Raw genomic sequence first — 15,897 nt, 5'->3', positions numbered from 1 at the left:
TGCACATGTCCCGGCTGAGGGTGCATTCTGTGCCTGCAGGAGCTGAACGTCCCCAAGTGGATCGTCCATTAAATATTCAAGTTTGAAATATTCAAATATTCAAGTGTCATGCACATGGCATTCAAATGAGATGCAGATGGAATTCAAATGAGATGCAGATGGCATTCAAATGAGATGCAGATGGCATTCAAGTGAGATGGAAATGTCCCGGTTTAAGGCATGTTCTGTGCTGCAGGAGCTGAACATGGATTGGCCATTAAATATTGAAATGTTCAAATATTCGAATGTTCAAATATTCAAGTGTCATGCACATGGCATTCAAATGAGATGCAAATGCTATTCAAATGAGATGCAAATGCCCCTGTTCACGGCGCGTTCTGTGCTGCAGGAGCTGAATGTCCCCACACCGATTGTCCATTAAATATTGAAATGTTCGAATATTCAGATGTTCAAATATTCAAGTGTCATGCACATGGCATTCAAATGAGATGCAAATGCTATTCAAATGAGATGTAAATGCTATTCAAATGAGATGCAAATGCCCCTGTTCGTGGCGCGATCTGTGCTGCAGGAGCTGAACGTCCCCACACCGATTGTCCATTAAATATTGAAATGTTTGAATATTCAGATGTTCAAATACTCAGTTGTTATGCAAATGCTATTCAAATGAGATGCAAATGCCCCTGTTCACGGCGCGTTCTGTGCTGCAGGAGCTGAACGTCCCCACACCGATTGTCCATTAAATATTGAAATGTTTGAATATTCAGATGTTCAAATATTCAAGTGTCATGCACATGGCATTCAAACGAGATGCAAATGCTATTCAAATGAGATGCAAATGCCCCTGTTTCCGGTGCTTTCTGTGCTGCAGGAGCTGAACGTCCCCACGAGTTGGGTGCCCGGCTCGGAGCGCGGCTGCGCCCCCAACCGCTGGAACTTCCCCCCGTACAGCCCCGGTGCGCCGCCCCTGCTCCCCTTTCGCTCTTACTTTCATTTTTATTTCTATTTTTATTTCTATTTTTATTTTTATTTCTATTTCTATTTCTATTTTTATTTTTATTTTTATTTTTATTTTTTTTTATTTTCATTTCTTTTCATTCCTTTGTATTTCTTTTGATTTTGATTTTGATTTATTTGGATTTATTTATTATTTTTGATTGATTGATTATTTGGATTTATTTATTATTTTTGATTGATTTTGATTTTGATTTATTTTGATTTATTTATTTTTCTTTTTATTTATTTTTACCTATTTTTATTTATTTATTTTTATTTTCATTTATTTTCATTTCTTTTCATTTCTTTTTATTTCTTTTTATTTCTTTTTACCTATTTTTCTTTATTTATTTTTATTTTCATTTCTTTTCATTTCTTTTCATTTCTTTTCATTTATTTTCATTTCTTTTTATTTCTGTTTATTTCTTTTTATTTCTTTTGAACTATTTTTATTTATTTTTATCTATTTTCATTTCTCTTTATTTTTAGTTATTTTCATTTATTTCTATCTATTATTATCTATTTTTATTTATTTATTTTTCTTTTTATTTCTTTTTATTTATTTTTATCTCTTTTTATTTCTTTTTATTTCTTTTTATTTATATCTATTTCCATTTATTTCATTTATTTATATTTATTTTTATCTATTTTTATCGATTTTATCTATATCTATTTTTATTTTTTTAATTTATTTTTATTTATATTTATCTATTTTTATCTATTCTTATCTATTTTTATTTATTTTTACCTATTTTTATCTATATCTATTTTTATATTTTTTAATTTTTATCTATTCTTATCTATTTTCATTTATTTTTACCTATTTTTATCTATATCTATTTTTATATTTTTTATTTTTTATCTATTTTTATCTATTTATTCTTTTATTTTATTTATTTATTATTTATTTTATTTATTCTTATTCTCATTTTTATTTTTATTGGTAATTTTTATTTACTTTTTGGGCTTTATTTTCGTCTTTATTTTAATTTTCATAATTATTTTGAGGTTTTATTTTATTTTCATTTTAATCTTAGTTTTTTTTAGTTTCCATTTTCATTTTGATGTTTCTTTCTTATTTTTATTTTTATTTTAATTTTTATTCTTTTATTTTTACTTTTCATTTTTATTTTTTATTTTTATTCTAATGAATTTTTTATTTTTTTATTTTTTATTCTTTATTTTTTATTTTCTTTTTTCTTTTTTCTTTTTCTTTTTCTTTTTTAATTTGTTTTAATTTATTGCTTTTATTTTTACTTAATTTTTATTTTTTATTTTCATTTTTATTTTTCATTTTTATTTTTTACTTTCATTTTATTACATTTTATTACATATTCATTATATTTTATATAATAAATATATTATATTTTTACAAAATATATATCATATTTTATTGTATCATATATTTTAATAATAAAATAATAATTATAATTAAATTAGTTTTTAATATATATTTATTATTAATTATCATTAAATATCAATTTTTATATTTTTGTTTAATTTTAAATTTATTTGTATTTTTATTTTGACTTTCTATTTTCATTATTATTGAATCTTCATTTTTATCTAATTTTTATTATTATATCGGGTTTTTTTTATATTTATTTTTATTTTTAATTTTAATTTTCTTTTTATAATTCTGTTCATGTTTATATTCATATTTCTTTTATTTATATTTTCATTTTATTTTTACTTCCTGATTCTGCTTCTGTTTATTTAAAATTCTTCTTTTTCTTTAATTTCCCTTTTTCTTTTATTTTAATTATTTCCATTTTTATTTTTATTTTTTTAATTTTAATTTTTCGATTTTTATTTTATTTTTTATTTTAATTTTTAAATTTTATTTCTGTTTTTATTTATTTATTTACCTTTTTTCCATTTAAATTTTTACTTTTATTTCCTTTTTTATTTTAACATAACTTTAAATTAAATTTTATTTTTATTTTAGTTTTAATTTTAATTTTTATTTTTATTTTCCCTGAATTTCCATTAATTAATTATATAATTGGATAACGAATTAATAAAACAATTGAAGGACTAATTTTCTAAATAAATGGATGAATAAATAATCAACTATTTGGATAATGAATTAATTATGTAAATAAAAAATTGATTAGTTAAATAATTGGATAATTAATTCAATAATCGGGGAATTAATTCAATAATTGGAGAATTAATCAATAAATTATTGGAGGTTAATTAATTGAATAATTGGATGACTAATTCAGTCCTTTGTAATAATAATTATTATTAATTAATTAATAATATTAATAATAAACAATAATATTATAATAAATAATATTATTAATAAATATAATATTAATAATAATTAATAATAATTAATTCCCTAATTAGCTGAATGGCCATTACACAATCCATAATATTTAATTATGTATTCTGCAAATAATTAATTAAATAATTGGATTTTTGATTAATTTAAAAAAACAGGTAATAATTAAATACTTGGATTTTTAATTAATTTTAAAATCTTAGATAATAATAATTAAATGCTTGGATTTTTAATTAATTTTAAAATCCTAGATAATAATTAATTAAATACTTGGATTTTTAATTAATTAAAAAAACTAGATAATCATTAATTAAATAATTGCATAGTTAATTAATTTAAAAACCTAGATAAAAAATAATTAATTAACTGGGGAAATTAATAATTCAATATCAGGATCATTACTTAATTATTAATTAATCGATGAAATCAATCAATGCAATCAATTAAATTAATTATGGAATCACTCCATTCAATCAATTCAATTAATGGATGGAATCACTCCATTCAATCAGTTCAATTAATTGAGGAAATTAATTCAATCAATTAATGGATGAAATTAATCAATGCAATCAATTCAATTAATTGATGGAATCACTCAAATCAATTCAATTAATTGATGAAATCAATTCAATCAGTTCAATTAATTATGGAATCAATCCATTCAATCAATTCAATTAATTAAAGGAATCAATCAATTCAATCAATTTAATTAATTGATGAAATCAATCAATTCAATCAGTTCAATTAATGGATGGAATCCATTCAATCAATTCAATTAATTGATGAAATCAATCAATTCAATCAGTTCAATTAATTGATGGAAGCACTCCATTCAATCAGTTCAATTAATTGAGGAAATTAATTCAATCAATTCAATTAATTGATGAAATCAGTCAATTCAATCAATTCAATTAATTGATGAAATCAGTCAATTCAATCAATTCAATTAATTGATGGAATCACTCAATTCAATCAATTCAATTAATTGATGAAATCAATTCAATCAGTTCAATTAATTGATGGAATCAATCCATTCAATCAATTCAATTAATTAAAGGAATCAATCAATTCAATCAATTTAATTAATTGATGGAATCAATCAATTCAATCAGTTCAATTAATGGATGGAATCAATTCAATCAATTCAATTAATTGATGAAATCAATCAATTCAATCAGTTCAATTAATTGATGGAATCACTCCATTCAATCAGTTCAATTAATTGAGGAAATTAATTCAATCAATTCAATTAATTGATGAAATCAGTCAATTCAATCAATTCAATTAATGGATGAAATCAGTCAATTCAATCAATTCAATTAATTGTGGAAATTAATTCAATCAATTCAATTAATTGATGAAATCACTCCATTCAATCAGTTCAATTAATTGATGAAATCACTCCATTCAATCAGTTCAATTAATGGATGGAATCACTCCATTCAATCAATCCAATTAATTGCTGCAATCGCTCCATAGCTCATTAACCAGCAGGTAATCATTTCAATCAGTGCCTCGCTCATTAATTAATAATCAATCAATTAACGGGCTCTCCTTGTGCGGTCGATGCCCAGCGGGGGTGGGGCGGCCGCTGTTCCTGCGCTCGCTGTGCCCGGACGCCGCCCACGCCTGGGGGCGCCACTACGACGTGCACAACCTGTATGGGCATGCCATGGCAATGGCCACACACGGGTGAGTGACCACTGAGTGACCACTGAGTGACCACTGAGTGACCACTGACCATAGAGTGACCATTGACTGCTGGGAGTGACCATAGAGTGACCATAGAGTGACCACTACGACGTGCACAACCTGTACGGGCATGCCATGGCAATGGCCACACACGGGTGAGTGACCACTGAGTGACCACTGAGTGACCACTGAGTGACCACTGACCATAGAGTGACCATTGACTGCTGGGAGTGACCATAGAGTGACCATAGAGTGACCATAGAGTGACCACTACGACGTGCACAACCTGTACGGGCATGCCATGGCCATGGCCACACACGGGTGAGTGACCACTGAGTGACCACTGAGTGACCACTGAGTGACCACTGAGTGACCACTGACCATAGAGTGACCATAGAGTGACCACAGTGACCATAGAGTGACCATAGAGTGACCACTACGACGTGCACAACCTGTATGGGCATGCCATGGCAATGGCCACACACGGGTGAGTGACCACTGAGTGACCACTGAGTGACCACTGAGTGACCACTGAGTGACCACTGACCATAGAGTGACCATTGACTGCTGGGAGTGACCATAGAGTGACCACTACGACGTGCACAACCTCTATGGGCATGCCATGGCAATGGCCACCTATGGGTGAGTGACCACTGAGTGACCACTGAGTGACCACTGACCATAGAGTGACCATTGACTGCTGGGAGTGACCATAGAGTGACCATAGAGTGACCATAGAGTGACCATAGAGTGACCACTACGACGTGCACAACCTGTACGGGTACACAATGGCCATGGCCACACACGGGTGAGTGACCACTGAGTGACCACTGAGTGACCACTGACCATAGAGTGACCATTGACTGCTGGGAGTGACCATAGAGTGACCACTACGACGTGCACAACCTCTATGGGCATGCCATGGCCATGGCCACACACGGGTGAGTGACCACTGAGTGACCACTGAGTGACCACTGAGTGACCACTGACCATAGAGTGACCATTGACTGCTGGGAGTGACCATAGAGTGACCACAGTGACCATAGAGTGACCACTACGACGTGCACAACATCTATGGGTACGCCATGGCCGCGGCCACACACGGGTGAGTGACCAACTGACCAACTGACCACTGACCAACTGACCACTGACCATAGAGTGACCATAGAGTGACCACTACGACGTGCACAACCTGTATGGGTACGCCATGGCAATGGCCACCTATGGGTGAGTGACCACTGAGTGACCACTGAGTGACCACTGACCATAGAGTGACCATTGACTGCTGGGAGTGACCATAGAGTGACCATAGAGTGACCATAGAGTGACCATAGAGTGACCACTACGACGTGCACAACCTGTACGGGTACGCCATGGCCATGGCCACACACGGGTGAGTGACCACTGAGTGACCACTGAGTGACCACTGACCATAGAGTGACCATTGACTGCTGGGAGTGACCATAGAGTGACCATAGAGTGACCACTACGACGTGCACAACCTGTACGGGTACGCGATGGCAATGGCCACCTATGGGTGAGTGACCACTGAGTGACCACTGACCATAGAGTGACCATAGAGTGACCATTGACTGCTGGGAGTGACCATAGAGTGACCATAGAGTGACCATAGAGTGACCATAGAGTGACCACTACGACGTCCACAACCTGTACGGGTACACAATGGCAATGGCCACCTATGGGTGAGTGACCAACTGACCAACTGACCACTGACCATAGAGTGACCATAGAGTGACCATAGACTGCTGGGAGTGACCATAGAGTGACCATAGAGTGACCATAGAGTGACCATAGAGTGACCACTACGACGTGCACAACCTGTACGGGTACACGATGGCAATGGCCACACACGGGTGAGTGACCACTGAGTGACCACTGAGTGACCACTGAGTGACCACTGACCATAGAGTGACCATAGAGTGACCACAGTGACCATAGAGTGACCACTACGACGTGCACAACATCTATGGGTACGCCATGGCCGCGGCCACACACGGGTGAGTGACCACTGACCAACTGACCAACTGACCACTGACCATAGAGTGACCATAGAGTGACCATTGACTGCTGGGAGTGACCAATGAGTGACCACAGTGACCATAGAGTGACCACTACGACGTGCACAACCTGTACGGGTACGCCATGGCCGCGGCCACACACGGGTGAGTGACCATAGAGTGACCACTGAGTGACCACTGAGTGACCACTGACCATAGAGTGACCATTGACTGCTGGGAGTGACCATAGAGTGACCATAGATTGACCACTACGACGTGCACAACCTGTACGGGCATGCAATGGCTGCGGCCACACACGGGTGAGTGACCACTGAGTGACCACTGAGTGACCACTGAGTGACCACTGACCATAGAGTGACCATAGAGTGACCACAGTGACCATAGAGTGACCACTACAACGTGCACAACCTGTACGGGCATGCAATGGCTGCGGCCACACACGGGTGAGTGACCAACTGACCACTGACCACTGACCACTGACCAACTGACCACAGTGACCACAGTGACCACTGACTGCTGGGAGTGACCATAGAGTGACCATAGAGTGACCACTACGACGTGCACAACCTGTATGGGCACGCCATGGCTGCGGCCACACACGGGTGAGTGACCACTGAGTGACCACTGAGTGACCACTGACCATAGAGTGACCATAGAGTGACCATAGAGTGACCACTACGACGTGCACAACTTGTATGGGCATGCCATGGCAATGGCCACCTATGGGTGAGTGACCACTGAGTGACCACTGCGTGACCACTGCGTGACCACTGACCACTGAGTGACCAATGAGTGACCACAGTGACCATAGAGTGACCATAGAGTGACCATAGAGTGACCATAGAGTGACCACTACGACGTGCACAACCTGTACGGGTATGCGATGGCAATGGCCACACACGGGTGAGTGACCAACTGACCAACTGACCACTGTGACCACAGTGACCATAGAGTGACCAATGAGTGACCACAGTGACCATAGAGTGACCACAGTGACCATAGAGTGACCACTACGACGTGCACAACCTGTACAGTCACATTTCCATTTCCCTTTCCATTTATATTTATATCTATATTTATATATTTCCATCTATATATTTCCATTTCCATTCCCATTTATCCATTTCCATTTCAATTTATTAATTTATATTTATATTTATTTATATTTATATATTTATATATTTATATATTTATATATTTATATATTTATATATTTATATATTTATATATTTATATATTTATATATTTCAATTTCCATATTCCCATTCCTATTTCCATTAACATTTCCATTTATATTTATATATTTCCAATTATCCATTTCATTTCAATTTATACATTTCCATTTATATTTATATTTATATTTATATTTATATTTATATTTATATTTATATTTATATATTTATAGTTTTCTATGTATATATTTCTATTTCCATTTAATTTAGTTCCATTTATATTTATATTTATATTTATATTTCCATTTATATTTATATTTATATTTATATTTATATTTATATTTATATTTATATTTATATTTATATTTATATTTATATATTTATACTTTTCTATTTATATATTTCTATTTCCATTTAATTTATATTTATATTTATATTTATATTTATATTTATATTTATATTTACATTAACATTTACATTTATACATTTATACATTTATACATTTATACATTTATACATTTATACATTTATACATTTATATATTTATATTTATATTTATATTTTATATTTTTTTATTTTGACACCTTTGCATTCCGGTTTCCCCGCAGGGCCCTGCAGCGCCTGTTCCCGGGCCAGCGCCCCCTGCTGGTCTCCAGCTCCACCTTCCCGGGCTCCGGGCGCTTCGGGGGCCAATGGGGCGGGGCCGGCGCCGCCTCCTGGCAGCGCCTGCGCGAGGCCGTGCCCGCGGCGCTGGGGGCGGCCATGGCCGGGCTGCCCTACGTGAGTGCGGGATTCCCATGGGAATGGGGGTAAAGGTTGGGAATTCCCAATGGGAATGGGGCCAAAGGTTGGGAATTCCAATGGGAATGGGGTGCCCGCGGCGCTGGGGGCGGCCATGGCCGGGCTGCCCTACGTGAGTGCGGGATTCCCATGGGAATGAACTTTGGGAATTCCAATGGGAATGGGGTGAACTTTGGGAATTCCCAATGGGAATGGGGTGCCCGCGGCGCTGGGGGCGGCCATGGCCGGGCTGCCCTACGTGAGTCAGGGGATTCCCAATGGGAATGGGGGTGAACTTTGGGAATTCCAATGGGAATGGGGCCAAAGGTTGGGAATTCCCAATGGGAATGGGGTGCCCGCGGCGCTGGGGGCGGCCATGGCCGGGCTGCCCTACGTGAGTGAGAGAATTCCAATGGGAATGGGGGTAAAGGTTGGGAATTCCCAATGGGAATGGGGTGCCCGCGGCGCTGGGGGCAGCCATGGCCGGGCTGCCCTACGTGAGTGCGGGAATTCCCAATGGGAATGGGGATAAAGGTTGGGAATTCCCAATGGGAATGGGGTGCCCGCGGCGCTGGGGGCGGCCATGGCCAGGCTGCCCTACGTGAGAGAATTCAATGGGAATGGGGATGAACTTTGGGAATTCTCAACGGGAATGGGAATGAACTTTGGGAATTCCCAATGGGAATGGGGGTAAAGGTTGGGAATGTCAATGGGAATGGGGCCAAAGGTTGGGAATTCCCAATGGGAATGGGGATAAAGGTTGGGAATTCCAATGGGAATGGGGCCAAAAGTTGGGAATTCCAATGAGAATGGGGGTAAAGGATGGGAATGTCCCAATGGGAACAGGGCTAAAGATTGGGAATGTCAATGGGAATGGGGCCAAAGGTTGGGAATTCCCAATGGGAATGGGGATAAAGGTTGGGAATTCCAATGGGAATGGGGGTAAAGGTTGGGAATTCCCAATGGGAATGGGAATGGGGGTAAAGGTTGGGAATTCCAATGGGAATGGGGGTGAACTTTGGGAATTCCAATGGGAACGGGGATAAAGGTTGGGAAGTCCAATGGGAATGGGGGTAAACTTCGGGAATTCCAGTGGGAATGGGGAAGAACTTTGGGAATTCCCAATGGGAATGGGGATAAAGGTTGGGAATTCCCAATGGGAATGGGGATGAACGTTGGGAATTCCCAATGGGAATGGGGATAAAGGTTGGGAATTCCAATGGGAATGGGGGTGAACGTTGGGAATTCCCAATGGGAATGGGGGTAAAGGTTGGGAATTCCCAATGGGAATGGGGATAAAGTTTGGGAATTCCAATGGGAATGGGGTGCCCGCGGCGCTGGGGGCGGCCATGGCCGGGCTGCCCTACGTGAGTGCGGCCAGGGCAAACCCCAATGGAATTCCATGGGAATTCAGGGCCAGATTGGGAATTTCAACGGGAATTTCAACGGGAATTTCAACGGGAATGCAGGGGCGGTTTGGGGATTTCAATGGGAATTTCCGTGGGAATTCAACTCCAGTTTTTGGGATTTTCAATGGGAATTGCAATGGGAATGCAGGGGTGGTTTGGGAATTTCCGTGGGAATTCCAATGGGAATGCAGGGGCAGTTGGGGAATTTCAATGGGAATTTCAATGGGAATTTCAAGGGGAATTCAGGGCCACATTGGGAATTTCAATGGGAATTGCAATGGGAATGTAGGGGTGGTTTGGGGATTTCACTGGGAATTTCACTGGGAATTTCAATGGGAATGCAGGGGCGGTTGGGGAATTTCAATGGGAATTTCAATGGGAATTTCCATGGGAATTCAGCGCCAGTTTGGGGAATTTCAATGGGAATTCAATGGGAATGCAGGGGCGGTTTGGGAATTGCAATGGGAATTTCAGTGGGAATTTCAGTGGGAATTTCAATGGGAATTTCAATGGGAATGCAGGGCCAGATTGGGAATTTCAGTGGGAATGCAGGGACCGGTTTGGGGAATTTCAATGGGAATTTCAATGGGAATTTCAATGGGAATTCAGCACCAGTTTTTGGGAATTTCTATGGGAATTTCAATGGGAATGCAGGGGCAGTCTGGGAATTTCAATGGGAATTTCAGTGGGAATTTCAATGGGAATTCAGCACCAGTTTTTGGGAATTGCAATGGGAATTGCAATGGGAATTTCAGTGGGAATTCTGCGCCAGTTGGGGAATTTCAATGGGAATGCAGGGGCGGTTTGGGGAATTTCAATGGGAATTTCAGTGGGAATTTCAATGGGAATTTCAATGGGAACTCAGCTCCACTTTTTGGGAATTTCAATGGGAATTTCAATGGGAATTTCAGTGGGAACTCAGCTCCACTTTTTGGGAATTTCAGTGGGAATTTCAATGGGAACTCAGCTCCACTTTTTGGGAATTTCAATGGGAATTTCAATGGGAATTTCAGTGGGAACTCAGCTCCACTTTTTGGGAATTTCAGTGGGAATTTCAATGGGAACTCAGCTCCACTTTTTGGGAATTTCAATGGGAATTTCAATGGGAATTTCAATGGGAACTCAGCTCCACTTTTTGGGAATTTCAGTGGGAATTTCAATGGGAACTCAGCTCCACTTTTTGGGAATTTCAGAGGGAATTTCAATGGGAACTCAGCTCCACTTTTTGGGAATTTCAGTGGGAACTCAGCCCCAGTTTCAGCTCCCTTTCAAATTCCCATCTCGCGTTTCATTCTTATTTGCAATTCGATTTTAATATCAAATCCTTATTTTTAAATTTGGATTTTAAAAGTTGAAATGTTAAATTTAAATGTTACATTTTTATTTTTTAATTTAATTTTTTTTTTTAATTTCAATTTCAAATTATTCCTCGACGTCAATTTGAATTTTTAATGTTAATTTCATTTTCAAATTCCAACTCCATTTCTAATGATATTTTAAAATTTCAATTGTAATTTCTTTTATTTTTATTATAATTTTTTTCATTTGAATTTCAATTTCTAATTATTCCTCAGCACAAATTTGAATTTTCAATTTCCATTTGAATTTAAATTTTCAATTTCAAATTTCACCTCCATTTCTAATGATATTTTTAATTTAATTTTTTTTATTTCCATTTTTTCCTTTTGAATTTCAATCTCAAATTATTCCTCAGCACAAATTTGAATTTTAACTCTCCATTTGAATTTCATTTTAATTTTCAATTTCACGTTTCAACTCTATTTTTAATTTCTTTTTTTAAATATAATTTTTCCTTTTGAATTTCAATTTCAAATTACTCCTCAGCACAAATTTGAATTTTCAATCTCCATTTGAATTTAATTTAAATTTTCAATTTCAAATTTAAACTCTATTTTTTCATGACATTTTTAATTTCTTTTTTTAAATATAATTTTTCCTTTTGAATTTCAATCTCAAATTACTCCTCAGCACAAATTTGAATTTTCAATCTCCATTTGAATTTAATTTAAATTTTCAATTTCAAATTTAAACTCTATTTTTTCATGACATTTTTAATTTCTTTTTTTAAATATAATTTTTCCTTTTGAATTTCAATCTCAAATTATTCCTCAGCACAAATTTGAATTTTCAATCTCCATTTGAATTTAAATTTAATTTTCACTTTCAAATTTCACCTCCATTTCTAACGATATTTTAAAATTTCAATTTTAATTTTTTTTATTATAATTTTTTCATTTGAATTTCAATTTCTAATTATTCCTCAGCATAAATTTGAATTTTCAATCTCCATTTGAATTTAAATTTAATTTTCACTTTCAAATTTCACCTCCATTTCTAACGATATTTTAAAATTTCAATTTTAATTTTTTTTATTATAATTTTTTCATTTGAATTTCAATTTCTAATTATTCCTCAGCACAAATTTGAATTCTCAATTTCCATTTGAATTTTAATTTTCAATTTCAAATTTCACCTCCATTTCTAACGATGTTTTAAAATTTCAATTTTAATTTTTTTTAATTATAATTTTTCCTTTTGAATTTCAATCTCAAATTATTCCTCAGCACAAATTTGAATTTTCAATCTCCATTTGAATTGAATTTTAATTTTCAATTTCAAATTTCACCTCCATTTCTAACGATATTTTAAAATTTCAATTTTAATTTTTTTATTATAGTTTTTTCCTTTTGAATTTCAATCTCAAATTATTCCTCAGCACAAATTTGAATTTTCAATCTCCATTTGAATTGAATTTAAATTTTCAATTTCAAATTTCACCTCTATTTCTAACGATATTTTAAAATTTCAATTTTAATTTTTTTTATTATAATTTTTTCATTTGAATTTCAATTTCTAATTATTCCTCAGCACAAATATGAATTTTCAATCTCCATTTGAATTTAATTTAAATTTTCAATTTCAAATTTAAACTCTATTTTTTCATGACATTTTTAATTTCTTTTTTTAAATATAATTTTTCCTTTTGAATTTCAATCTCAAATTATTCCTCAGCACAAATTTGAATTTTCAATCTCCATTTGAATTTAAATTTAATTTTCACTTTCAAATTTCACCTCCATTTCTAACGATGTTTTAAAATTTCAATTTTAATTTTTTTTTTTATTAATTATAATTTTTCCCACCTGAATTTCAATTTTAATGGAATTAACCGAACGGATCTCATTGATTTTCTCGTTGCAGTCGGGCGGCTCCATCTGCGGCGGCGTCGGGCGCTGTCCTGAGGAGCTTTGCCGGCGCTGGCACCAACTCGGGGCCTTTCTGCCCCTGGCCCGCAACCACAACCAGGAGCCGGGGACGGTCAGGAAAACCCCCAAATTATAAAATCATAAAATCCTAAATCGAAAAAATTCCGAAATTCTGAAATTCTAAAATGCTGAAAATCTAAATTGAAAAAAATTCCGAAATTCTGAAATTCTAAAATGCTGAAATTTTAATTTAAAAGAATTCTGAAATGATCAAATGCTGACATTCCAAATTGAAAAAAATCCAAAATTCTAAAATTCTAAAATGCTGAAATTTTAATTTAAAAGAATTCTAAAATGATCAAATGCTGAAATTCTACATAAAAAAATTTCTAAAATGATCAAATGCTAAAATTCTGCATCAAAAAATCTGAAATGATAAAATTATGAAATGCTAAAATTCTAATTTAAAAAAATTCTGAAATTCTAAAAGGATCAAATGCTGAAATTCTAAATTAAAAAATTCTGAAATTCTAAAATGATCAAATGCTAAAATTCTAAATTGAAAAAATTCCGAAATTCTGAAATGATCAAATGCTGAAATTTTAATTTAAAAGAATTCTGAAATGATCAAATGCTGAAATTCTGCATCAAAAAAAACCTGAAATGATAAAATTATGAAATGCTAAAATTCTAATTTAAAAAATTTCCGAAATTCTAAAATGATCAAATGCTGAAATTCTAAATTAAAAAATTCCGAAATTCTAAAATGGATAAACGCTGAAAATCTAAATCGAAAAAAATTCCGAAATTCTGAAATTCTAAAATGCTGAAATTTTAATTTAAAAGAATTCTAAAATGATTGAATGCTGAAATTCTACATAAAAAAAATTCTAAAATTTAAAAATGATCGAATGGTGAAATTCTAATTTTAAAAAATTCTGAAATTCTAAAATGATCAAATGCTAAAATTCTAAATTAAAAAATTCCGAAATTCTGAAATTCTAAAATGCTGAAATTTTAATTTAAAAGAATTCTAAAATGAGCAAATGCTGAAATTCTGCATCAAAAAAAAAATCTGAAATGATAAAATTATGAAATGCTAAAATTCTAATTTAAAAAAATTCTGAAATTCTAAAAGGATCAAATGCTAAAATTCTAAATTAAAAATTTCTGAAATGCTAAAATTCTAAAATGCTAAAATTCTAATTTAAAAAATTCTGAAATTCTAAAGTGATCAAATGCTGAAATTCCAAATTGAAAAAAATCCAAAATTCTAAAATGCTGAAATGCTGAAATTTTAATTTAAAAAAAATCTAAAATGATCAAATGCTAAAATTCTGCATAAAAAAAAATCTGAAATGATAAAATTATGAAATGCTAAAATTCTAAATTAAAAAAATTCTGAAATTCTAAAATTATAAAATGCTGAAATCCTAAATATAAAAATTCTGAAATTCTAAAATGATCAAATGCTGAAATTCTAAATAAAAAAAAAATCTAAATTGCTTAAATTATAAAATGCTAAAATTCTAAATTGAAAAAATTCCGGAATTCTGAAATTCTAAAATGCTGAAATTTTAATTTTAAAAGAATTCTAAAATGATCAGATGCTGAAATTCTGCATCGAAAAAATTCCAAAATTTAAAAATGATCGAATGGTGAAATTCTAATTTAAAAAAAAATCTGAAATTCTAAAATGATCAAATGCTGAAATTCTAAATTGAAAAAAATTCCGAAATTCTGAAATTCTAAAATGCTGAAATTTTAATTTAAAAGAATTCTGAAATGATCAAATGCTGAAATTCCAAATTGAAAAAAATCCAAAATTCTAAAATTCTAAAATGCTGAAAATCTAAATTGAAAAAATTCCGAAATTCTGAAATGGATAAATGCTAAAATTCTAAATTAAAAAATTCTGAAATTCTAAAATGGATAAACGCTGAAAATCTAAATTGAAAAAATTCCAAAATTTAAAAATGATCAAATGCTGAAATTTTAATTTAAAAAAATTCTGAAATGATCAAATGCTGAAATTCCAAATTGAAAAAAATCCAAAATTCTGAAATTCTAAAATGCTGAAATTTTAATTTAAAAGAATTCTAAAAGGATCAAATGCTGAAATTCTGCATCAAAAAAAAAAAATCTGAAATGATAAAATTATGAAATGCTAAAATTCTAATTTAAAAAAATGCTGAAATTCTAAAAGGATCAAATGCTGAAATTCTAAATTAAAAAATTCCGAAATTCTAAAATGGATAAACGCTGAAAATCTAAATTGAAAAAATTCCGAAA

General features: G+C 33.4%; 1 protein-coding gene across 1 annotated transcript in view; it reads left to right on the top strand.

Moving 5' to 3' along the window:
• Positions 1–10,258: 10,258 nt before the first annotated feature.
• Positions 10,259–15,897, top strand: part of LOC136570880 (maltase-glucoamylase-like) — a gene marked incomplete at its 3' end in the record, with an annotated part of 62,322 nt that continues 56,683 nt past the window's right edge. Inside the window, exons 1-2 of the mRNA XM_066571284.1 lie at positions 10,259–10,531; positions 13,601–13,717. Of these exons, the coding sequence (XP_066427381.1) occupies positions 10,259–10,531; positions 13,601–13,717 (390 nt within the window). The remainder of the gene's footprint in view (positions 10,532–13,600; positions 13,718–15,897) is intronic.

Source organism: Molothrus aeneus, unplaced genomic scaffold (genome assembly GCF_037042795.1).
Source record: "Molothrus aeneus isolate 106 unplaced genomic scaffold, BPBGC_Maene_1.0 scaffold_408, whole genome shotgun sequence".
NCBI classification, from domain to species: domain Eukaryota; kingdom Metazoa; phylum Chordata; class Aves; order Passeriformes; family Icteridae; genus Molothrus; species Molothrus aeneus.
This window is presented reverse-complemented; position numbering and strand designations above follow the sequence as displayed.